Source organism: Adiantum capillus-veneris, chromosome 27 (genome assembly GCF_014529385.1).
Source record: "Adiantum capillus-veneris isolate H3 chromosome 27, ASM1452938v2, whole genome shotgun sequence".
Classification (NCBI taxonomy): Eukaryota; Viridiplantae; Streptophyta; class Polypodiopsida; order Polypodiales; family Pteridaceae; genus Adiantum; species Adiantum capillus-veneris.
Window position 1 is genome coordinate 96,115,113 of NC_140957.1, and position 25,772 is coordinate 96,140,884.

Here is a 25,772-nt window from a genome sequence, read left to right on the forward strand (position 1 = left end):
GCATGGGTTTGATTTGAATGATTCCAACAGTTTTGTTGTAGAGTTTGCAGAAATGATTTGAAGCTTGAAACCATGTCTTTTGGAGTTGGGGTTTTGGAGTTATGGTATATTTTGCAGCCTACAGTGTATGGAAACTTTGGGGCAAAACTATGTAGGTTGAATTGTGGAAAACCATACATCTTGTGGGTGATGTATGCTTTGAAAGGGGAGTTTTAAAGTGGTTTTTGATGAAGGGTAAAGATTTGTTTTCAAGAGAATTGGTAGGCTACGTCCGTAATTTTGTGTCTAAATATATTTCTTTCTTCTTTGTGACATAGTTTCTTGGGTGAGCAACAACCAATAAATTTCCAAGGGGACTACTCTTGCTAGATTTGTGGTGTTTCAAAGGGGTTTCCCAAATATTTTGGTGTTCTTGTAGTGCGCTTTCAACACTTTTGGGTGCCATCACTATAGAGGTGTTCCAGTTTGGTTGTTTCCCAACAGTGTTTTGGTGCCCGCCACCGAGGAGTTTCTTCAAGTTACCTTCAATGTTGGTGGTTCATACATAAAAGTACATCCATGGTCAAGTTTAGTAATGTGTTGTTGAGGATGAATGATATGATCAGTAAGTTGAAGCTAACCACCATAGTAGATTTAGACATGCACTACATGAGGTTTTGGTCTCTAAAGCAGGAGCCAGAGATTCTTGAGGTCATGATTTTGGATGAAAAGGAACAGAAGTTCTTGTTCATTGGTACCCTTCCAGGATGTTTTGGCATTCAGGTTTCTTGCATTGACTTGTTGGGTGTGAAGAGAATTGTTGATTTTTTGAAGAAAAAAAGATTGTTGGAAGATGTCAATTAGTCTTCTACTTCTTCATGCATTTCACACAAGAGCTCCTCGATCACTAGTGATGATTGTAGCAATGATGATGAGGTTGAGTTAGATGTAGAAGATGAGGTTCTCTCTCTTGATGATGTAGATATTGATGAGGAGTTACATGGAAGCAACATTGTAAAGAAAAGACATTAGAGTGCATGTATGACAAAGAGAGCCATGCCCTGATTGATTTGGTTTCCTATACAAATGCTTGTGAAGATGAGGTATTGCATACTTCTATTATTTAGATCACATGCTTATCAATTCTTTTGCTTGTGGTGCAATTGACATGCATGTTGACATTTTGGGTGATGTTTTTTCTCCTCCATCTTATGAGTTGATATGGTATCCAGCTGAGTTGTGGTCATGTGGACTCATTTAGGATGTTGAGATTGATGTTTGTGATGTTGATGATGCTATTGGTGGCACGAGTTTCTTGCTAGTTATGATTTTTATTGTGAGAAAGAGGTTGATTTAAGTGATGTGGATTGTGACGGTAGTTTTGATTAGGGCTTTCACAATCCACAAGTTAAGATGTATGAGGAGATGCATGTCACGGTGTGTCATGCATTGTCGAGGGTGAAAAAGCTTATGAGAACCTCACATGCATGTGTGGATGTTGAAAAGGATTGTAACTTGGAAATTTGGGACAACCATGATGACATGGATATCATGGATGTTTTGTCTTAGTTTGAAGTGAGTGATATATCTCATGATGGTGAGAATGTTGATCCATGGCGTTTTGGTCTGTATGACATGAGCCTCAAGACAAGCTACCTGAGTGGGGACACCACAAGATGGAAAGAGCTAGGGAAGTCGCAAAACACCCAGCACATAATATGATTGCCTCTCTATAGCCCAGTGATTCCACAACACCATGATCCCCTAATAATCACATACTCAGACTCCCAATTTGCCAACGACTATTGTCCGAACTCAGACTCGAACATCTCCGACTTACCGCACCCAACCACCCAAAATGCAAACACCCTCATCAAAAGGGAAGCATCTCGATGCCCTCAAACACCTTGAGGTTGCTGGCGTCCCATGCTTGAACCCACGAATTTAGGCTATAGGCTATAGGATAAGTTTGTCTATAGGCTAGCACATATTTTCTTTCATACATGATGCTCGTACATCTACCATTCATATTCACAACACGCCATTTGACATAAAAGTGGAAGCGAAGGTTGATACAGATTTTACAGTAGAGCTACCAGAAAACCATAATAAAGTCCTTCAAAGGAACGTATACAATGATGGAATGGTGGTGAACGTTCTCTCCCGCTTGGCGTGATACCTGGACGCCTTCACTTGTGTAATGCGCCTCTTTCATGCACCACAGACAACCTTTGTTCACAATTGCCAATGCTAGTTGTGCTTGCCATCCCTCGGACTTTCTCAGCATACGGCAAGCCCCTCATCTTTGGCAACACCTTCCAAACCCTGCAGTGCCCACCAAATCACAGTTCTTTCCCATGTAAGCAGCCCTAGCTTTTGTGACCTACCTTGTAGCGGTATCAGGTAGCAATATAGTTTCTTTTCCTTGCACTGCTTAGGGGCTGCCAATTGCTCACCCCCCAATAGTGCTAGCTCCCTTTCCTCCTATGTAGCCGGCTTGCAGGTCTTTTTTTTGCGTGCTCTCTTCAACTGACCCACCCCAGATCCCTAAAAGTCGCCTTCCCCTTCAATTGCTTGATGATTTTTTCATATTGCAGCTTTTGGCTCCCCAATCCAATGTTGTTCGTGGTCTGGTCCGTTGGTGCAATCTACGCTGCCATGAAATCCTCCTTTCTTCCCTGTGGTACCCTTTAACTCCTATGCCCACTTGCTCCCTAGCTCATCACCTTCTTCTCCATGCTCACCTGATATGGCGGCTCTTTTATTCGCAACAATCGGTCAACTGCAGCCCCAAGCAAACCCTCCTTCTCTTTTCATGCAACCATCGACCATCGCTTTGCAATACTCCAAGCCACTGCCACCTCCTCCTGGCAACGCTTCTCAACCTTCAAAGTCCTTACTATTCCCCCGGCTGTCCTTGCTTCTCCGCTCCATCCACCAACGGATGCATGGCCGCCCCTTTTCATGCAGAACTGAAGCCCCTCTCACCTCTCCCTTCCAGCCCATTGTAGTGGCGTCGCCCTCCATGCAGAGCGTCCGTATCTCTTTTTTCAGTTTAAAGCTATTTCTAGCTTAACTTAAAGCTCTTGCTTGGCAACCTGTCCCACGTTCCTGACTGCCGACCTCATGTTTGCTAAATAATAATTTCTTTTCTTCCTCCAGCTTTAGAGCTCCTGCAATTAAAACACAGCCTGCTTTCCTCACTGTCAGAAAATGACTATTGCAACCCCATCTGATGCTTGTATGATAGTCGTGTTGTTTATTTCTTGAAAGGCATCACCTTGTTGACTGCCTGCAACCGATCATGCATGTCATAGCAATATCAAGACCTACTTACACCTGTGCCAAGGCACTACAGCTACCTATGGACATCGCGGACCTCATAAAACTGGCCCTTGAATGTCATGAATTTTTATCCAGGAGAGACGACGACCGCTACGATCATTGATCGATTTAAGCAACCATTGCTTGACATAGATTCAAGGTGGAGACTTGCTAGCCATCAACCCTCAAGTACACAAAGATCTTGGAGCTTTGTCAAAATAAAGCCGTCATTTTGCATAATAAACTATGGCATGATATGCTAGAGTTATCCACCAATCTCCAATACCTTTGAGCATCCGAACCAGTTGGGTGGAAAGCCATCCTTGCCCTGCTAAATGCCACATCTGACATACACATCAAATTAGGACTTGTCCAATCCTCCATCAAGCAGTTACTCAAACATTATGTCATCCACCTACTAAGCCTCATGTATGTGCTTCGTGCTAAATGCCACATCTGACATACACATCAAATTAGGACTTGTCCAATCCTCCATCAAGCAGTTACTCAAACATTATGTCATCCACCTACTAAGCCTCATGTATGTGCTTCTTGCATGTCCCTGGGTCGACAGTATTTGGCCGCATGCGCACTATCATTGCCCACCCCCTAGTTGAACATTTATGCTCAACCAAAGAATTATTTAGTTATAATAGTATTTCATAAGAGCAAATGGAACATATGAATTGTATAATGATACTTCAAAGGAAAAGGTAGCAATATATAGCAACTATATGAGTAGTATAGAGATAGAGAGAGAGAAAGCAGTGGTTGCATCACCCTCCAGGGTGAGAAGGAAATCCATAATCTCTCCCGTCTGAGATTGCCACTCCACCTGGATCAAAAGAAATTGTTGGCCAAAGCCATGCATCTATAAAACATATGCAATACGTGCATGTAATGCATCCGTAAACCTGCACATAGAGCATGATAAAAGCTCTCCATACCAGTCCTCTACTTGAACCTGTATTGAGCAATGGTCTGACTACACATGATAAGCATACCCATCCATATAAGAGACTCCTACAGAGTCCCAGGCAACCACATAAATATCCACTAAAGAGGCCTTCATATGAGAAACTCCTTGCAAAGAGCATAGTATCTGGCATACAACTTATTGAAAAGCAACCCTTAAAAGCATAACCATCAACCCATCAACACAAACCAGTTTGCACATAGACTGGGTGTCTCTTGCCTTCAACCCCAAGTCCATAGAGCCACCCTCGTTGACATTTTCATCCGCTATTGTTTTATTTGCATCCCAAAGCTGATTGTCTGCTTTGACATCACACAAAGACTCAAGCGAAATCACATGTGCTTCTTCTTCTGACACTTGAGGAGGTGTCAGGCTTTGCTTAATCTGCATCCTGGCCATAGATTTAGTAGAAACAAGCACCTGTGACTTCATCTATACCAACCACTCGCTCATCAATACCCCAATCAACCTCATCATCAGAGCTTACCTCTATAGTTGGCAGGGCCTCACCATCCCAAGCCATAAGAGAGGGTTTCCCACCCCCCTAGTCTTGGACATATTCGCTTTTGCCTCGACTAATTAAAAAACTTCAAGTTTCATACCTGCTTCTACAATTGAGCCTCTAATGTTTCCATGGTTGTCTTGATCTCCTCTACCACCTGATGATATTTACCCTCTATTGATACCTAAAACCCAACGGCATCTTCTCTCTCTTCATGCGTATCCTCGTTTATGCACCCTTCATCCTCGTCGATGAGATCCTCCTTCGTAGGCATGGATATCTAGCACATAGGGGGCACCAATGAAACACAATATGGAATAGAGCTTACCCATGGAGAACGTGCACCCGCTGCATGTTGGATGTAACATTTAATGGCCTAGAATCTTATTTGTAGCGGAAATTAGCATGAACATAGTGGGCATTTCATTAGAATAGATTCCTAATGATAATTACAAGAGTGCTTGGGTGGAGAGAGCAACAAAAAGCATAACACCTAGTTAGATAGCATCGACAATACTTTCAAAAGAGAGAGCAATTAAACTATTGACAACAGTTGAGGACCGGATTTGCATGGAGCCGGTCCCCCCTCCAAAAGGCTTTGTATTATGGTTTCTCCCATCAAGAGAGACATTGTACAATACAATTCTTTGTGTTCCTTCAAGACTAGCTAGTGCAATGAAGATGGAAGCTTCATACACCAAGCAAAACACTTAATCAAACACAACTTGAATTATCCCCGTTCTCAGACCCAAGACCTCACACACCTTCGAAGATGGTGAGAGCTAGCAGGGTATGAGAGTAGATTGAGAGGAAAAAGAAGTATCTTACGAGAAAGAAGTACATCTCCTCACATAATCACTCATATTAGCATAGCTTAGCTTAGTAATTAGCTTGGTAGAGAAGATGAGCATGCATTGAAGCTTGTCTCTTGGTTGGATTTGCATCCACATGCCAAGAGAGTGTTGATGTAGGCTTCTATCTCACAAGCTTGGAGTAGGTGATGAGCTCTCCATTAAAGCTTGGGAGGAGATAGAGTGTTTTCCCTTCACACATGGTCAAGTGTGAGAGTGTGAGAGTGAATGCCCAGCAAAAATCAGCCCCCCCTCTCTCTTGGGCGAGCCCTAGCTGCTAAGTTAGGCTGGCTTTTTCCTCATTGGACCTCCCCAGGTCAAGCCAATAGGAATTAAGCAGCATAAGTGATAGCCTTCTGACATGTGTCTCCCTTTCCCCTTTTGTGAGAGCTTTAGATAATTAAATAATTAAACTAAACTCTCATTGGACCTTTTTGCCTCCTGGCCAATAGGAATCAGGCAAGCCATGGGGCTTCTGAATGCTCATTGGACCCCTTGGGAGACTGCCCAATAGTCTTCTAGGACACTTAATTCTTATTGGTTTCTTTTATTAAATGTTTTTAAATTAATTAAACTAGATTTACTCTAGCTTAATTCTCATTGGTCCACTTCAAGGGTCTTCCAATAGGAATTGGGCACGCCTTGTGGGCATCTGGCCTAGGAAGCTGACATGTGTCCCTCATTCCCTTTGTGTAAAGGGAGCCTGTGTGTGTGTGTGTGGTTTTCTCTCTCATCCCCTAGTTTTGGGGCTCGCCCCCTCCCATGTAGGGATGCAGAAAGACTTTTTGGGCACACACACTAAGCATCCAATTTTCCCTAAGGTTGACCTTTGGACACAACCTTTGAATTTTGGAACCTTAGCATTTTGGAAGTCTTAATGGGCTGAACCTTAGGGTCTTTTTAGCCCGTTGTTTCACATGGCTCTTTTGCAGATGGCCCCCCCTTTGGATCCCTAATTTCCGTCCTTTGGATCCCTACTGTGGCCGGTCTGCTAACTTAACCAATATTCTAGCTTTTTCTCCCTTGGCACTTCCCCACATTAAATGATTAGTTTAATATGAGAAAATCATTTAGGAGAATTAGATATTGATTATTATGACATTACCTCTCTCTTGAAATCATAGTCGTCCTCGACTATGGTGTAGAGAAGATAAAGCATATGCATGAGTCCTTTTCTTAGCGGGTAGAGGATCCCTATGTTACCCTACGACATCATTCCATAATGGATGACTAGTCCATTTGGCGCTTGAGAGCCTGAGGCTGCCGCAAGCATGTCTGCACATTAGTCCTATCAGTCTTCCATAGTAGAGTGACAAGCTCTACTTGGTGTTTGGGAGACGTCGTCTCCACAAACTTGATCTAAGCATGCATACTACTTTATTTTTGTGCACAAATAAAGAAAAAGAGAGTCTTATAAGACAAAAATTTTTGTTCATTTTTTTTTAACATTTTGTACATTTGCTTACTCTTGGGAAGCATTGTAAGCATTGACAAGGTTTAGGTTATCCTTTAATTGTATGCCTTGCATCCATCTAGCATCTTCAAAAGGATAATTCTTAAACTTAATAAGATATCGTCGGATAGTCTTACCGCCTCTTAATACCTTGTCTTCATGTCGGAGAATGGACTCGGGCTGCAGCACCTCCTCGTGGTCCTCGATCTCCGGTGGGTCTTCAATAGTTGGTTCTTGAGGTGGCTCTCCTTTGTAAGGCTTTAAGAGGCTCACATGAAAAGCATTGTGTATGAGCCAATGATTGGGCAACTTAAGTTGATAGGCCATCTCATTGATTGGCCTAAGAATTTGGAAGGGACCATAGTACCTTTTTGCTAGTTTAGTATAGTACTTTTGGTGGCCCGTAGGATTCTTGCCCGTCGTGTGCCTTAAGCGAGCCTTGGGAAACTTTAACAAGACCCAATCGTTTTCTTTAAAGGCTTGGGCTCTTCTGTGCTTGTCAGCAGCAGCCTTTTGCCTTTGCTGTGAGATAGAGATAGCATCCTTAATCTTTTGGAAAGATTCTTGTAGGTCTCGGCTATACTCATCTGCAGCGAAGATCTTCCCATGTACCTTAAGTAGCAAGGGACTTTTTGATCTTCCCTCAATTACCTCGAAAGGTGCTTTTCCTGTAGAAGTATGTACAGTGTTATTGTAAGCATACTCTACTAAGGGTAAGTACTTCTCCCATTGGGATCTTTGATCTACTTCCGTTACATAGGCTTTTAGTAGATCGAGAATAGTTAGGTTAGCTATTTCACTTTGGCCATCAGTTTGTGGATGATAGGCCGAAGAGAAGTTTAGCCTTGTTCCTAAATTCTCAAAGAGACCCTTCCAGAAATTACTGGTCATTCTAGGATCTCTATCCGACACTATGGACATTGGCAAGCCATGGTACTTGAAAATTTGTGAAATGAAGAGGGTTGCCATTTGATGGGCTTTGATAGTCTTTTTGACAGGTATAAAATGAGCTTGTTTACTGAACCTGTCTACTATCGTCCATATTCCCGTATTCCCATGGATAGACTTAGGCAATCCAAAGATAAAATCCATGGATATGCTCTCCCACGGTGAATTAGGAATTGGCAAGGGTTGAAGCAATCCAAGTTGCTTCCCTCTATCAAATTTTGTCTTTTGACATACCACACATTTGGAAACATACTCATGTATGTTCACTTTCATGGTAGGCCAATAGAAATATGTTTCAATTCCCTTTAGGGTAGACTGAATCCCTCTATGCCCCGCATATGGGGGGCATGAGATTCATACATTACTTTCTCACGTAGTGAGTTAGTAACGCAGAGTCTATTGCCATAGAGAAGATAGCCATCTTGTAAAGTAAATGGTTCTTCTTTCTTCCCTAAGGCAAGGGCTGAAATCACATCTCTAAAATCGGGATCAATAGCATACTCATCTATCATTAAAGATAGATCATTGTGAGTTGCTATGGAAACCGCATTCACTCTCGGTCGTCTTGAGAGTGCATCGGCTACTTGATTATGCTTGACAGCAATGTGAGCAATATGAAAATGAAATTGCGAAAGGAAATTTGCCCACCTCATTTGTTTGTCGGAGAGCTTGGTCTGCGTCATGAAGTACTTAAGACTTTGGTGATCCGTTCGCAGAATAAAAGGAGTCCCCAATAAATAGTGCTTCCATGAGTCTAAGGCATGTAGAACTGCAAGGAGTTCTTTTTCGTATATGCCTAGAGCTTGCTCAACAGGGTCGAGCCTTCGACTCTCATAGCCTATGGCGTGCCCTTCTTGGAGCAAAACAGCCCCAAGGCAATCACCACAAGCATCACATTGGACCTCAAATGGTTTTGAGAGATCCGGTAGTGTAAGCACAGGTTGAGAGATAAGCTTTTCTTTAAGCTTTTCGAAAGCATTGTTCTCCTTAGCAGACCACGTATACCTAACATTTTTCTTTGTTAGGTCATGTAATGGTCCCGCAATTTGTGAGAACTTTTCTATGAAGCGTCTATAGTATGCACACATACCTATAAAGCTTCTTAGTTCATGAAGATTCCTTGGTTTAGGCCATCCTTTTATTACCTCTAACTTGGATGGATCCATTTGGATTCCATCTTGAGAGATAATGTGACCTAAATATTGAATCTCTTGCAAGAAAAATTCACTTTTCTTTCGATTAACATAAAGTTTATTCTCTCTTAAAACTTGAAATATTACCTGGAGGTGTTGCTTATGTTCCTCTAATGAATTAGAGTAGATGATAATATCATCAAAGAACACTCCAGTGAAGGTTCGATGAGGTCTGAACAGCTTCTCCATCAAGCGGTTAAATGTGGCTGGTGCATTAGTCAAGCCAAAAGGCATGACAATGTATTCGTAAAGACCAAATGTAGTACGAAATGCGGTCTTTACAATGTCTTGATCAACTATCCTTATTTGATGATAGCCACTTTTTAGGTCAATCCTACTGAAGTAGGTCGATCCTTGTAGCTTATCAAATAGGTCTTCTACCCGTGGAACGGGAAACCTATTCTTGATAGTGATCCTATTTAGTGCTCTATAGTCGACACACATACGATATGTGCCGTCTTTCTTTTGCACTAATAGCACAGGTGAGCAAAATGGAGATGAGCTAGGCCTAACCATGCCCTTCTCAATTAACTCATGCACTTGCCGCATAATCTCCTCTTGTTGAGCTTGAGAAACTCTATAAGGAGGTTTGTTAGGCGGTGAACTTCCTGGAAGAAGTTCAATTGCATGGTCGTCATTACCTCGTTTAGGAGGTAGCTCACAGGGGATGTCGTCAATAAAGACATCTTGAAACCCCTTGAGAAAATTGGATAACTCTAATTCCTTTTGGTTGCTTTTATTTTCTTTTGCTAAAGCATTAGGTTCATTTTGAGAATCTTTAACAAAAATCATGTACACGGAAATAGAGCTCTTTATTGACTTGTTGAAAGCTGGTGTATGTACAATGGGGATGGTGTTACCCATCTCCCTAGCATCTATATACATGTCCTTTTCCCTGAACTTAAAGGAGATTCTCCTTTCAGGAAATTTAACATGGGCAGCCAAACGGTCAAACCATGGTGCCCCTAGGATTACATCCTCATGCTTGAGAGGAGAGATAAAGAAATCCTCTTTGTCCACATAGCCTTGGACATGAAGCCTCAATTTCCCGATTAAGGGAGTGACTGAAGCTTCTTGCCCCTTGAAGGCACTGTCTGCGGGTAGGATATCTCCCATCTCGTAGGATTGTATGCCTAGCTTGGTGGCTAACTCCATAGATATGAAATTGTGAGTAGAACCAGGGTCAAAGAGAATAAAAGCATCATGTTCTCTTACCTTTCCCCAAGCATGGCATAGAGGAGATCCTTTGTGGTGAGTTTGGTGAATCTCCTCCTCTTGGATTTCAACCAAAGAAGCTCTAGGAGGATCTTGGCGGTTGTTCTTTTGGGGACAAGCGCGGTACGCATGCCCTTGTTCGCCGCACTTGAAACACCGGTTATCTTTACGATAACGCTCAAGCTCTTCAGGAGAGAGTTTATTCTTTCCTTTGTAAACTCCCTTCTCTTTAGCTTTGTTGGAATTGCCCTTAGGAGACTTTTGGACATTGTCCTTCCCCTTAGGCTCATTGGAACCTTTGTTTTCCGGGGGCTTATTATTTCTTTTACCCCCGTTTGGAAATTGATTCGCGAGGCCACCATAGTATGGTGTATTACCGCCGATATGGTACGTGGCCTTTGGGAGTTGACATACTCCGCCATTTCTTCGGTTAAGCCCGCACAAAATTGTTGCTTTTGCTCTCCAAAATCCAACTTTTTGAAGACAGTGGCTTTGAGTTGTAGGTCCCAAAACTTGTCTACATATTTGTGGATGGATTCATTGGGAGAGAGCTTTAAGCTTCGCCATTCGGTGAGTACTTTGTCTTTGGCATCGGTGGCCAAAAACTGCTTCATAATGGAAGCTCTTAAAGCCTTCCATGTTCGTGGAGCTTCACCGTTGGCTCGTAGGCTAGACCACCATTGTCTGGCGGACTTTTGAAAGTGCATAGCTACATGGCGTAGCTTAGAGGACTCCGTGAAGCCCTCATCTCCAAACGCCGCATCGAATTGCTGGATAAAGGCCAAAACTTTGTCTGTAGCACCGAAGGTACCATCATAGGTAAGGAAAGAGATGCTCTTCCCTCCCTCTTTGAATTTCTTCAGCTTGGACGACCTCTTCCATGCGGCATAGGATTTCCTATGGCCTCTTCTTTTTGATGGTTCAAAAGTTGCACCATCACTTTCTTCAGAAGATGAAGAATTTGAAGAAGGTGGAGAAGAGGGTGACCTCTTTCTCGCCTTTTTCTTGTCTTGATCTTTGTCGTCTTCACCATAGCTTTCATAAGAGGAAGAGGATAAAGAAGATGGAGAAGAGGGTGTCCTCTTTCTCGCCTTTTTCTTCTCTTGCTTTTTATCATCCCTCTTTGAATTATGGCGTGGAGAAGAGTGTGATGGTCTTCTCCGCTTTGGTGGTGATGGAGAGCGTTTAGCCCGCCGTCTTCGTGGAGCCATCTCCGCCGAGGTGGCGGGAGACTCGCTTCTTTCTCGTTCCTTCGGTGGAGGCTCTTGAGTTCTCCTTTGGGAAGGAGATGCATCATCAAGAAGTAAGTTCTTGAGCCCTTCATATGGATTCTCTTCTTCTTCCCGAATCGGAGAGAGACCTCTTTTGGTAGTCTCACAAGGAGGCTTCCTAGGTGTTCTCTCGTCATGGTGATGAGCTTGGAGAATCCCGTGAGCACGGAGCTGCCGTTGCACTTCACTTTGGAGAGATGGATTGCCCATGGCTTGTTGAAGCCTAGAAACAAGATAATTAACAAGCATTGAAGCATCATTAGTAGCTTGCTCATGAGCAAAATCAAAGTTATCAACATTAATTTCACTCTCTTTAATATTGTCAGCCATTCTAACAATTTTTAGGTGTAAACTTTTTAGGTGTACTTTGGCACTTCAAGCCCTAGTTGCTACTCCTCTTTACCCCTTTAGAAAAAGCACTCAAGTTACTGTACCCGCGGCTCGAATACCATTAATTGCAAGGAATAGAAGAGAGGGTCTTTCGACACCAAAACAGCACCGGCTCCTGTCAAGCTTCTAATAGCTCAATAGTGGTTAAGCCGTAGGCAAGCCCCGTAGGACTCCACTATTAAGACCATAGCTCTCGACGGTGATGCCCCGTTAACTGCACAAAGGCAGGCGCACTGCAAGGCTGAAAAATCCCTATTCTACTTACTCACAGGCAATTAATAATACCAACCATTTGTAGCTAGCTTGAGGACCTCCCTTCTTGAGCAAGAAAAGAGAAACCTTGAGCTCTGATACCAATGTAACATTTAATGGCCTAGAATCTTATTTGTAGCGGAAATTAGCATGAACATAGTGGGCATTTCATTAGAATAGATTCTAATGATAATTACAAGAGTGCTTGGGTGGAGAGAGCAACAAAAAGCATAACACCTAGTTAGATAGCATCGACAATACTTTCAAAAGAGAGAGCAATTAAACTATTGACAACAGTTGAGGACCGGATTTGCATGGAGCCGGTCCCCCCTCCAAAAGGCTTTGTATTATGGTTTCTCCCATCAAGAGAGACATTGTACAATACAATTCTTTGTGTTCCTTCAAGACTAGCTAGTGCAATGAAGATGGAAGCTTCATACACCAAGCAAAACACTTAATCAAACACAACTTGAATTATCCCCGTTCTCAGACCCAAGAACTCACACATCTTCGAAGATGGTGAGAGCTAGCAGGGTATGAGAGTAGATTGAGAGGAAAAAGAAGTATCTTACGAGAAAGAAGTACATCTCCTCACATAATCACTCATATTAGCATAGCTTAGCTTAGTAATTAGCTTGGTAGAGAAGATGAGCATGCATTGAAGCTTGGCTCTTGGTTGGATTTGCATCCACATGCCAAGAGAGTGTTGATGTAGGCTTCTATCTCACAAGCTTGGAGTAGGTGATGAGCTCTCCATTAAAGCTTGGGAGGAGATAGAGTGTTTTCCCTTCACACATGGTCAAGTGTGAGAGTGTGAGAGTGAATGCCCAGCAAAAATCAGCCCCCCCTCTCTCTTGGGCGAGCCCTAGCTGCTAAGTTAGGCTGGCTTTTTCCTCATTGGACCTCCCCAGGTCAAGCCAATAGGAATTAAGCAGCATAAGTGATAGCCTTCTGACATGTGTCCCCCTTTCCCCTTTTGTGAGAGCTTTAGATAATTAAATAATTAAACTAAACTCTCATTGGACCCCTTTGCCTCCTGGCCAATAGGAATCAGGCAAGCCATGGGGCTTCTGAATGCTCATTGGACCCCTTGGGAGACTGCCCAATAGTCTTCTAGGACACTTAATTCTTATTGGTTTCTTTTATTAAATGTTTTTAAATTAATTAAACTAGATTTACTCTAGCTTAATTCTCATTGGTCCACTTCAAGGGTCTTCCAATAGGAATTGGGCACACCTTGTGGGCATCTGGCCTAGGAAGCTGACATGTGTCCCTCATTCCCTTTGTGTAAAGGGAGCCTGTGTGTGTGTGTGTGGTTTTCTCTCTCATCCCCTAGTTTTGGGGCTCACCCCCTCCCATGTAGGGATGCAGAAAGACTTTTTGGGCACACACACTAAGCATCCAATTTTCCCTAAGGTTGACCTTTGGACACAACCTTTGAATTTTGGAACCTTAGCATTTTGGAAGTCTTAATGGGCTGAACCTTAGGGTCTTTTTAGCCCGTTGTTTCACATGGCTCTTTTGCAGATGGCCCCCCCTTTGGATCCCTCATTTCCCTCCTTTGGATCCCTACTGTGGCCGGTCTGCTAACTTAACCAATATTCTAGCTTTTTCTCCCTTGGCACTTCCCCACATTAAATGATCAGTTTAATATGAGAAAATCATTTAGGAGAATTAGATATTGATTATTATGACATTGGAAATCCTAAATGGCTTTTACCTGCGCTTCATGTTGCAAGGTCGTCGGAACAAAAATATAATCACTAGGTTTAAGCAAACCCATCTGCAACTTCTTCTTCATCTTTCTACTCTTCACTTTGGCGACGTATACTGCATCCTCATATGCCTTTGCACCAGCAAACTCCACCTTTGCTCAAATCTTGGGATGTAAGCACTTCAAAAATCTCTCTAATTTGAAGTAGTCATTGCCTCAAGACTATGTAGCAGCTTCTAATTGCTGCCAAATATCTTCAAATTGATTTGAAAAGCTTGAAAACTCACCACTTACATGCTGCTTCAAGACCTTCAATTTTACCCTAATTGCTGCCAAATATCTTCAAATTGATTTAAAAAGGTTGAAAACTCACCACTTACATCTTGCTTCAAGACCTTCAATCTTGCGTCCACTTCTCCAAGCAAAATCCTCTGCTTGCAAACTTGGATAAATTGAGCTCGAACGATCTGCCATGATTTCCAATTAGAAGCGTCTAACCCTTCGAACCAAGCTTTGGCCTTCCCTCACATCACGAGAGGCGTAGCCCTTGACATGGCTTCGCCCATCACCATCTGCATTGACAATATCCAGAACTCCACATCTGACATACAATCTTTAGCATCTTGCTCACCTGAGAACACTAACTCACAATCTGTCACCATGTTATTGAACCACGCCATCACTTGAGCGATCAATGTGATCCTCAATGGGGGAACCACAAGATGGAAAGAAATAAGTCGCAAAACACCCAGCACATAATATGATTGCCTCTCTATAGCCCAATGATTCCACAACACCCCGATCCCCTAATAATGACATACTCAAACTCCCAACTTGCCAACGACCATTGCCCAAACTTAGACTCAAACATCTCTGACTCACCACACCGAATCACCCAACATGCGAACACCGTCATCAAAAGGGAAGCATCTCGACGCCGTCAAACACCTTGAGGTTGGTCACATATATGATAAGTTTGTCTACAAGCTAGCACATATTTTCTTGCACACCTGATGCTCGTACATTTACGATTCATATTCACAACACGCCATTTGACATGAAAGTGGAAGAGAAGGTTGATACAGATTTAAGAGTAGAGCTACCAAAAAACCATAATAAAGTACTTCAAAGGAGCATATACAATGATGGAATGGTGGTGAACCTCCTCTCTCTCTTGGCGTGATACCTCGGAGCCTTCGCTTGTGTAATGCACCTCTTTCATGCACCACAGACAACCTTTGTTCACAGTTCCCAATGCTCACTGTGCTTGATATCCCTTGGACTTTCTCAACATACGGCAGTACCTTCCAAACCCTGCAGCACCCACCAAATCACGGTTCTTTCTCATGTAGGCAGCCCTTTTGTGACCTATCTTATACCGGTATTGGGTAATATAGTTTTTTCTCCTTGCACTGCTTAGAGGCTGCCAATTGGTCACCCCCCAATAGCGCTAGCTCCCTTTGCAGGTCTTTTTTTTGTGTGCCCTCTTCAACTGACCAACCCTAGATCCCTAAAAGTTGCCTTCCGCTTCAATTGATGATGATTTTTTCATATTGCAGCTTTCGGCTCCCCAATCCAATGTTGTTCATGGTCCGCTCCCTTGGTGCAGTCTACACTACCATCAAATCCTCGTTTCTTCCCTGTGGTACCCTTTAACTCCTACGCCTAGTTGCTCCCTAGCTCATCACCTCCTTCTCCATGCTCATCTGGTATGGAGGCTCTTCCATTCGCAATACTCGGTCAACTGCAGACCCTCCTTCTCCTCTTTTCATGCAACCGTCGACCATCGCTTTGCAATACTCCAAGCCAGGGCCACCTCCTCGTGGCAGCCCTTCTCAACCTTCAAAGGCCTTGCTATTCCCCCGGCCGTCCTTGCTTCTATGCTCCATCCACCAACGCATGCATGGCCGATCCTTTTCATGCAGAACTGAAGCCCCTCTCACCTCCCCCTTCCAGCCCATCGTAGTGGCGTCGCCCTCCATGCAGAGTGTCGTTTTTCTTTTTTTAGTTCAAAGCTATTTATAGCTTAACTTAAAAAATCTGTTGCTTGGCAACCTGTCCCACGTTCCCGACTGTCGACCTCATGTTTGGTAAAAAGTCTTGCTTTTCTTCCTCCAACTTTAGAGCTCCTGCAATTAAAAGACTGTCTGCTTTCCTCACTACCAGAAAATGACTATTGCAACCCCATTTGATGCTTGTATAATAGTCGTGTTGGTTATCTCGAAGCTAATTCCTTGAAAGGCATCACCTTCGTGACTGCCTGCAACCGATCATGCATGTCATAGCGATATCAAGACCTACTTACACCTATGCCAAGGCACCATAGCCACCTATGGACATCGTGGACCTCATAAAAGTGGCCCTTGAATGTCATGAATTTTTAGTTAAGAGAGTATACGAACGCTACCATCATCGATCGATTTAAGCTGCCATTGCTTGACATAGATTCAAGGTGAAGATTTGCTAGCCATCAACCCTCAAGTACCCAAAGATCTTGGAGCTTTGTCAAAATGAAGCCATCATTTTGCATACACTATGGCATGATAGGCTAGAGTTATCCACCAATCTACAATACCTTTGAGAATCCGAACTAGTAGGGTGGAAAGCCATCCTTGCCCTGCTAAATGCCACATCTAACATACACATCAAATTAGGACTTGTCCAATCCTCCATCAAGAAGTTGCTCAAACATTGTGTCATCTACCTACTAAGCCTCATGTATGTGCTTCTTGCATGTCCCTGGGTCGACAGTGTTTGGCCACACCATCATTGCCCACCCCCTAGTTGAGCATTTATGCTCAACCAAAGAATTATTTAGTTATAATAGTATTTCATAAGAGCAAATGGTATATATGAATTGTATAATGATACTTCAAAGGAAAAGGTAGCATATAGCAACTATATGAGTAGTATAGAGATAGAGAGAGAGAAAGCAACAGTTGCATCACCCTCGAGGGTCAGAAGGAAATCCATAAGCTCTCTCATCTATGATTGGCACTCCACCTGGATAAAAAAGAAACCATTTGCCAAAGCCATGCTTCTGTAAAACATATGCAATATGTAATGCATCTGTAAACCTGCACATAGAGCATGATAAAAGCTCTCCATACCATTCCTCCACTTCAACATGTATTGAGCAATGGTCTGACTGCACATGATAAGCATCCCCATCCATATAAGACACTCCTACAAAGTCCCAGGAAACCACATAAATATCCACTAAAGAGGCCTTCATATCAGAAACTCCTTGCAAAGAGCATAGTACCTGGCATACAACTTGTTGAAAAGCAACCCTTAAAAGCATAACCATCAACCCATCAGCACAAACCTCCTTGCACATAGACTGGGTGTCTCTTGCCTTCAATCCCAAGTCCATAGAGCCGCCCTCATTGACATTGTCATCCTCTATTGCTTTCTCTTCATCCCAAACTTGATTGTCTGCTTTGACATCACACAAAGACTCAAGCAAAATAACATGTGCTTCTTCTTCTGACACTTGAGGTGGTATCAGGCCTTGCTTAATCTGCATCATGGCCATAGATTTAGCAACAACAAGCACCTGTAACTTCATCTATACTACTGGCTCATCAACACCCCAATCAACCTCATCCTCAGAGCTTACCTCTATAGTCGGAAGGGACTCACCATCCCAAGGCATAAGAGAGGGTTTCCCAACCCCCGGTCTTGGACATCATTCGCTTTTGCCTCAACTAATTGACAAACTTCCATATTCGTACTTGCTTCTACAATTGAGCCTCTAGAGTTTCCATGGTTGGCTTAATCTCCTCTACCACCTGATGATATTTACCCTCTATTGATACCTAAAATCCAACGGCATCTTCTCTCTCTTCTCAGCATGCATATCCTCGTTTATGCACCCTTCATCCTCGTTGATGATATACTCCTTTGTAGGCATGGATATCTAGCACATAGGGGGGCACGAATGAAACACAATATGGAATAGAGCTTACCCATGGAGAACTCGCACCCATTGCATGTTGAAAATCGTGAATGGCTATTACCTGCGCTTCATGTTGCGATGTCGTCGGAACAAAAATATAATCACTAGGTTTAAACAAACCCATGTCCCAACTTCTTCTTCATCTTTCTACTCTTCACTTTGGCGACGTATAGTGCATCCTCATATGCCTTTGCACCAGCAAACTCCACCTTTTCTCAAATCTTGGGATGTAAGCACTTCAAATATCTCTCTAATTTGAAGTAATCATTGCCTTGGGAGTGGGTAGCAGCTTCTAATTGCTGCCAAATATCTTCAAATAGATTTAAAAATGTTGAAAACTTACCACTTACATGCTGCTTCAAGACCTTCAATTTTACCCTAATTGCTGCCAAATATCTTCAAATTGATTTAAAGAGGTTGAAAACTCACCACTTACATCTTGCTTCAAGACCTTAAATTTTGCGTCCACTTCTCCAGGCAAAATCCTCTGCTTGAAATCTTGGATAAATTGAGCTCGAACGATCTGCCATGATTTCTGACCCTTCGAACGAGGCTTTGGCCTTCCCTCACATCACGAGACGCGTAGCCCTTAACTTGGCTTCGCCCATCACCATCCGCATTGACAATATCGAGAGCTCCACATTTGAAATACAATCTTCACCGTGTTGCTCACCTGACAACACTAACTCACAATCTGCCACCATGTTATTGAACCGTGCCATCACTTGAGCAATCATTGTGATCCTCAGTGGGGGCACCACAAGATGGAAAGGAATAAGTCGCAAAACACCCAGTACATAATATGATTGCCTCTTTATAGCCCAGTGATTCCACAACACCCCGATCCCCTAATAATCAAATACTGAGACTCCCAATCTACCAATGACTATTGCCCAAACTCAGACTCAAACATCTCCGGCTTACCACACTGCATCACCCAACATGCAAATACCCTCATGAAAAGGGAAGCATCTCGATGCCCTCAAACACCTTGAGGTTGGTCACATATATGATAAGTTTGTCTACAAGCTAGTATATATTTTCTTGCACACCTGATGCTCGTACATCTACCATTCATATTCACAACACGCCATTTGACATGAAAGTGGAAGAGAAGGTTGATACAGATTTAAGAGTAGAGCTACCAAAAAACCATAATAAAGTCCTTCAAAGGAGCATATACAATGATGGAATGGTGGTGAACCTCCTCTCTTGCTTGGCGTGATACCTTGCAGCCTTCACTTGTGTAATGCACCTCTTTCATGCGCCACAGACAACCTTTGTTCACAGTTCCCAATGCTCGTTGTGCTTGACATCCCTCGAACTTTCTCAACATACAGCAAGCCCCTCCTCTTTGTAGCACCTTCCAAAGCCTGCAGCGTCCACAAAATCACGGTTCCTTCCCATGTAAGCAGCCTACCTTGTAGCGGTATCGGGTAGCAATATAGTTTTTTTCCTTGCACTGCTCAGGGCATGCCAATTTCTCACCCCCCAATAGCGCTAGCTCCCTTTCCTCCTATGTAGCCGGCTTGCAAGTCTTTTTTGTACGTTCCCTCTTCAAGTAACCCACCCCACATCCCTAAAAGTTGCCTTGCCCTTCGATTGCATGATGATTTTTTCATATTGCAGCTTTCGGCTCCCCAATCCAATGTTGTTCGTGGTCTGCTCCCTTGGTGCAGTCTATGCTGCCATGAAATCCTCCTTTCTTCCCTGTGGTACCTTTAACTCCTGTGCCTAGTTGCTCCCTAGCTCGTCACCTCCTTCTGCATGCTTACCTGATATGGCGGCTCGTCTATTTGCAGCACTCGGTCAACTGCAGCCCCAAGCAGACCCTCCTTCTCCTCTTTTCATGCAATTGTTGACCATCCCTTTGCAATACTCCAAGCCACTGCCACCTCCTCCTGGCAGCCCTTCTCAGCCTTCAAAGTCCATGCTATTCCCCTGGCCGTCCTTGCTTCTCCGCTCCATCCACCAACGCATGCATGGCCGATCCTTTTCATGCAGAACTGAAGCCCCTCTCACCTCTCCCTTCTAGCCCATTGTAGTGGCATTGCCCTCCATATTGCAGAGCGTCCGTTTTTGTTTTTTTAGTTCAAAGCTATTTCTAGCTTCACTTAAAAAAAGCTCTCGCTTGGCAACCTGTCCCAGGTTCCCGATTGCCGACCTCATGTTTGCTAAAAAATCTTGTTTTTCTTCCTCCAACTTTAGAGCTCCTGCACTTAAAAGATAGCCTCCTTTCCTCACTGCCAGAAAATAACTATTAGAACCCCATTTGATGCTTGTATGATAGTCGTGTTGTTTATCTCAGAGCCAGTTCCTTGAAAGGCATCACCTTGTTGACTGCCTGCAACCAATCATGCATGTCATGGCGATATCAAGACCTACTTACACCTATGCCAAGGCACCACAGCTACCTATGGACATTGCGGACCTCATAAAAGTGGCCCTTGAATGTCATGAATTTTTAGCCAGGAGAGACGATGACCGCTACGATCATCGATCGATTTAAGCTGCCATTGCTTGACATAGATTCAAGGTGGAGACTTGCTAGCCATCAACCCTCAAGTACCCAAAGATCTTGGAGCTTTGTTAAAATGAAGCCATCATTTTGCATACACTATGGCACGATATGCTAGAGTTATCCACCAATCTCCAATACCTTTGAGCATCCAAACCAGTAGGATGGAAAGCCATCCTTGCCCTGCTAAATGCCGCATCTGACATACACATCAAATTAGGACTTGTTGAATCCTCCATCAAGAAGTTGCTCAAACATTATGTCATCCACCTACTAAGCCTCATGTATGTGATTCTTGCATGTCCCTGGGTTGACAATGTTTGGATGCACCATCATTGCCCACCCCCTAGCTGAGCATTTATGCTCAACCAAAGAATTATTAGTTATAATAGTACTTCATAAGAGCAAATGGAAAATATGAATTGTATAATGATATTTCAAAGGAAAAGGTAGCATATAGCAACTATATAGGTAGTATAGAGATAGAGAAAGACAAAGCAGTGGTTGCATCACCCTCCAGGGTCAGAAGGAAATCTTTAAGCTCTCCCATCTGTGATTGTCACTCCACCTAGATTAAAAAAAAATCGTTCACCAAGGCCATGCATCTATAAAACATATGCAATCTGTGCTTGTAATGCATCTGTAAACCTGCACATAGAGCATGATAAAAGCTCTCCATACCAGTCCTCTACTTCAAACTGTATTGAGCAATGGTCTACTGCACATGATAAGCATACCCATCTATATAAGAGACTCCTACAGAGTCCCAGGAAACCACATAAATATCCACTAAAGAGGCCTTCATATCAGAAACTCCTTGCAAAGAGCATAGTATCTGGCATACAACTTGCTGAAAAGCAACCCTTAAAAGCATAACCATCAACCCATTAGCACATAGACTGGGTGTCTCTTGCCTTCAATCCCAAGTCCATAGAGCCGCCCTCATTGAAATTTTCATCCTCTATTGCTTTCTCTACATCCCAAACCTGATTGTCTTTTTTGACATCACACAAAGGCTCAAGCAAAATCACAAGTGTTTTTTCTTCCACTACAAGAGGTTATGAGCACTTGGGACGACTATAGCGATGAAACTACAATTGGTTTTTTTATCCCCGGCATCGCTAATAGCATTGAAATGGAAACGTCACTATAGGTGTAGCTATAAATGTCTTTATAAGTTTGCTGTAGGCGTCACTATATAGCGACGCCTGTAGAGACGCCTATAGTGACGAAGCAGTCTTCATTCTAGGGACAATTATAGCGATGCTGCAGAACCTCATCTAGAGATGCTTATAGCCACGCTCGAGAATACAAAAATTTGGGTGGCAGGGCACTGAATGCCCTGCCACCCATCAACCATATTGAAAATTATTTCCAAAATAAAGATGCAAAGCTGATAGACAAAGACGAAAGTGAATTGACAAAAGTAATACAATGAAGAAATTATACACATCATAGGAAATATCATTTGATGTAATAGCTACAACACAATTGTCATTATTGAGAAAATACATCGTTGATCAATAGTTACAAAAATCACGTGCACACGTCATCATACATACATGCTATGACAAAAGAAAACTAGTGCTATCTGGCTATGGCTAGATTGATGTCGTCTAATTAGATGTTTCATTGCATCCAAGCGGCCAATCTATCAGATTCTGCAAAAAAAAAGAATAAAACTTTTTGTAAGTATCACCACATAATTACAAAACAATCTATTTTCTTAGGTTATCATTAAAATACAACAAATGTAAGAGAGTAAAGTGAAATACTAACCATGCCGGTGCAAGAACGGAGAATTTCCATAAGGGCGTGTAAGCCCTTTCTGCTCCCATACTTGCGCTTGTACGGTGTGGGGTCACGTCCTATCATCGACCACTGTTCAAAACATACAAAGAATATGTTATCTTAGAATTTAAAAGTACAATTATTCATAACTACCAAACCTAAAGGGCAATGCAAAAACACTTACAGAATTAGCCTCAAATGATGCCCACCTGCCGCTCCCCAAGTGGTGCGAGCTCCTTGCCTCTACTCGCGCGCTTTGGCTGCCTCCTTTTGTTGCTTCCACTTTTCACGATTCTCGCGCGCTGCTCGCTTTGCATTCTTCCAATATTATTTGGCCAACCAATCTGGCCTGTTCCACCCATGATTTATTGTTTTTTGCACTTCAAAACGCTTGTGCTTGTAGTATTTGCGCATCTGCACCTTCATCAAGTCTTCACTGAAGCACTCATCCCGACTAGACACGAGAAACTCATCATACAACATGCTGATGACTCTTTCTTTTAATACATTTGGCACATCACTCCAGGTGTTTAGCATGTAGTGTTGCAACACTTGAGAGAAAAGGCCGTGCATGCGGAGATCACCTTCTTGCCGTTGTCATCCAAGATGATACCGCCGCTGATGTTGACTGAGTATGGTAAGCCCTCTCGTCTGTGACGTGTGAACCTGGGTGTCTTGACAGGGGTCTCGAGTGGCATCTCAAGTGGCCTCTTGATGGGGGTACGGATGACAGGTGTCTCCACTACAGTCCGGGCCCCAAAGCGAGGAGTGTCAACTGGGGTGACCCCTAAAGGAGTAGCGAGTGGTGTGTAGCCAGGAACAGCCGATAGCCATGCAAAACTTGGAGTAGATGGCGATGTCGTGGCTGGTGTGAGGGCGGGCAAAGAAGGGGAAGGTAAGAAGCCCCATCGACTACAAGGCGGTGTCGAAGCATCAGTGGTGACATCTCCACAGCAACCACCTCTGCCACCACTAGAACGTCGGTGCCTAGAAGAGTGTATAGATCATCTCTTCGACACCAAACTCTCGGAGTGTAGTGAATGCTCCAAAATAGAAGGAGACATTGAAGGAGCGAAACGACGCGACGGTACTCCAGAGCAATGATGTTCCTCCTACCACCTCCTCTACTAGGATGACAAGGAAGAAAGAAACTCATCATCATCCATACCTACATTAAACACACAAACATTAAATCTTAATGATGAATGGAAAAGAAAATCTGATCAAGTTATGATTTGATTAAATACAATTTAAATTTCTTAAGTACAACATATAGACAAGAATGGACAAAACTCTACGTGAATACATTATAAAAGGAAGAAAAATTTCTTAAATACAATGTTTATGGATTTAAGATCTCTCTCTCTCATCCTCGCATGACTCAGCATAACTCCCTATGTCTATATAGAGCTCTCTGTTTAGGCAGATGTCATCCGTTTCATTTTGTAGATCCTCTGCATGCATCCCATAGAGAGTAGCAGCGCCAGGCTTCTGACTTAGCAATATCCTCGTTGATCTTATAACTTACATGAGTGCTTCTAGACCATCAGCCCTCTAAATTTGGATGTTCATAGACTTACTTGTTCACAATGCTTGGGTAGTACGAAAGTGTCTCTTAGGTCGGTCCATCTCTTAGTTGAATCCACCTAAAGGAAACCTGACTCTCCTCTGCGCACTGTAGCATTGCGACCCTCCATGGTTTATCTTGAGCCATTGTAAGTCGAACAAATCCACAAAAAATCCTTTATAATCGATCCTCAGAATCTCTTGTAGCGTGCCGAAGTAAGTGAGTTCTACCACCACAGGAATTGCATCAAAGCACCGTCGTTGACTAGACTCTTTAAATTTTGCCATGATTTCACAATCTTGTGTGAAACACTTTTTGTTGATCCGTTCCACCCTAAAATTTGACGTTTACACCATGCTACCATGTATGACTTATACTACAATCAACAAAGATTATGAGTGGCCGTCCAAACATCTAGAAGACCTGAGTCATACATTGCAAACTTACCTTGGTTGCGCAACCTCGAGAGTACTCCCACTCCTCCTCAGTCACTTTTTTGTCATAAAATCTAATATCTAACCAACCCAAATGATTTTCTCATATTAAATTGATCACTTAATGAGAGAGAATAAACGGGAACAAGTGTTAAGATATAGATATGTGCTTATAGATCTATCTCAACACGAGGCCAATAGTAAAGGGGCCCAAATGGGAGATGGTCTATCAAGAGCAAGTCTAACCAATGGAGCATAAGACCTTAGGGTTAGCTTCATTGAAGACCTCCAATAATGTGTGTAAAAGTCCTTTGACCTTAGGTAAGCTAGGGCTGAGCTTGAGGTGGGAACCCGGCCCAAGCTCGAGATGCTTGTCGTGCTTGAGGTGCTTGTCATCCTTGAGGTGCTTGAGGTGCTTGACTTACTCCATGATTGAGGTGCTTGACTTGCCTCTTGATTAAGGTGCTTGAGGTGCCTTGACATGCTTGCCTGAGATGCTTGTGGGAATACCCCCTAGTCCAAGTGCTTTGTCATGCTTGATGACTAAGGTGCTTCAGCTCCTAAAGTCAAAAGCATCCCTACAAGAGGGGGGGCGAGCCCTTTTCCTAGGGATTAGAGAGAGAACACACACTCACACTCACAAGGGAAGCCCCAGCTTGAAGAGGCAGCAAGGACACATGTCAGGTCCCTACCCATGTTACCTTCATGTGTTGCTTGAAGCCTATTGGCTAGGCTTCAAAGGGGTCCAATGATAAATTACTTAAATTATCTAATTGTTTTTGCATTTATCAAGTCCTCTCTCTCAAAGGGGAAAGGGGGACACTTGTCCCAAGGCTATCCCTGTTGCTTGTAATAGGCTCTGCTTGTGATTGGATAGGCCTGGAGGGGTTCAATGAGCTTCAAGCATGAGCTACAAGGGGGGGTCGACCCAAGCAAGCTAGGGGGGTGCTTAGGGAGTATACTCACCCACACACACTCACAAGCACTCTCATTGTGTACTTTGCCAAGTTAACTAATTGCTATGATTATGTTGCTATCTTCAATTATGTCTACCCGCTATGCTCACAAAATCATTTCTTGAAAGTACTCTCATTAAATTCCGTTATTCTCAAATTGAATAGGCAAATTCCATTACATTGGTATCAGAGCATTTGGTTTCTCTTTTCTTGCTTAAGAAGAGAGGTCCTTAAGTAGCCTATAAATGGTTGATGTTGTTAATTATAATTGAGTAAGTGGAACTGGGATCTAATATCGTTTTTGTTAAGCCCACTATGTGGGGGATAGTGCACACCTCGGGAGCTTTGGACTTAATAATGGAGTCTTTTTAGACTTGCCTATAGCTTTACCATTATTGAGCCATAAGAATTCCGAAAGCAGCTAGCCCTTGGCAACTCTGCTATGTTAGACCTACTCCTCTACTCTCTATAATTAAC

General features: G+C 43.0%; 1 protein-coding gene and 1 pseudogene across 2 annotated transcripts; both read right to left on the reverse strand.

Moving 5' to 3' along the window:
- Nucleotides 1-2,044: 2,044 nt before the first annotated feature.
- LOC147422428 (uncharacterized) lies at nt 2,045-14,838 on the reverse strand (annotated as a pseudogene).
- A 185-nt stretch (nt 14,839-15,023) lies between these two features.
- LOC147422429 (uncharacterized) lies at nt 15,024-20,112 on the reverse strand. Of its 2 annotated transcripts, XM_086502884.1 has the most exons (3): nt 17,334-20,112; nt 17,179-17,254; nt 15,024-17,071 (listed from the first exon to the last, which is right to left on the reverse strand). In XM_086502884.1, exons 1-3 carry the CDS (start codon nt 17,637-17,639, stop codon nt 17,013-17,015), a joined length of 441 nt encoding a protein of 146 aa, XP_086359010.1. In that variant the 5' UTR covers nt 17,640-20,112; the 3' UTR covers nt 15,024-17,012. The 2 variants fall into 2 exon arrangements, with proteins under 2 accessions (XP_086359010.1, XP_086359009.1); XM_086502883.1 differs by having other exon boundaries at nt 16,986-17,254.
- Between the last annotated feature and the right edge of the window lie 5,660 nt (nt 20,113-25,772).

Bases quoted from the DNA above. Each gene is read 5' to 3' on its own strand.
- LOC147422429 (XM_086502883.1), bottom strand. From the start codon at position 17,639: ATGAAGTTACAGGTGCTTGTTGTTGCTAAATCTATGGCCATGATGCAG. The intron at 17,255-17,333 runs GTACTATGCTCT...GGGACTTTGTAG, and splicing joins TTCAACAAGTTGTATGCCAG to GAGTGTCTTATATGGATGGG.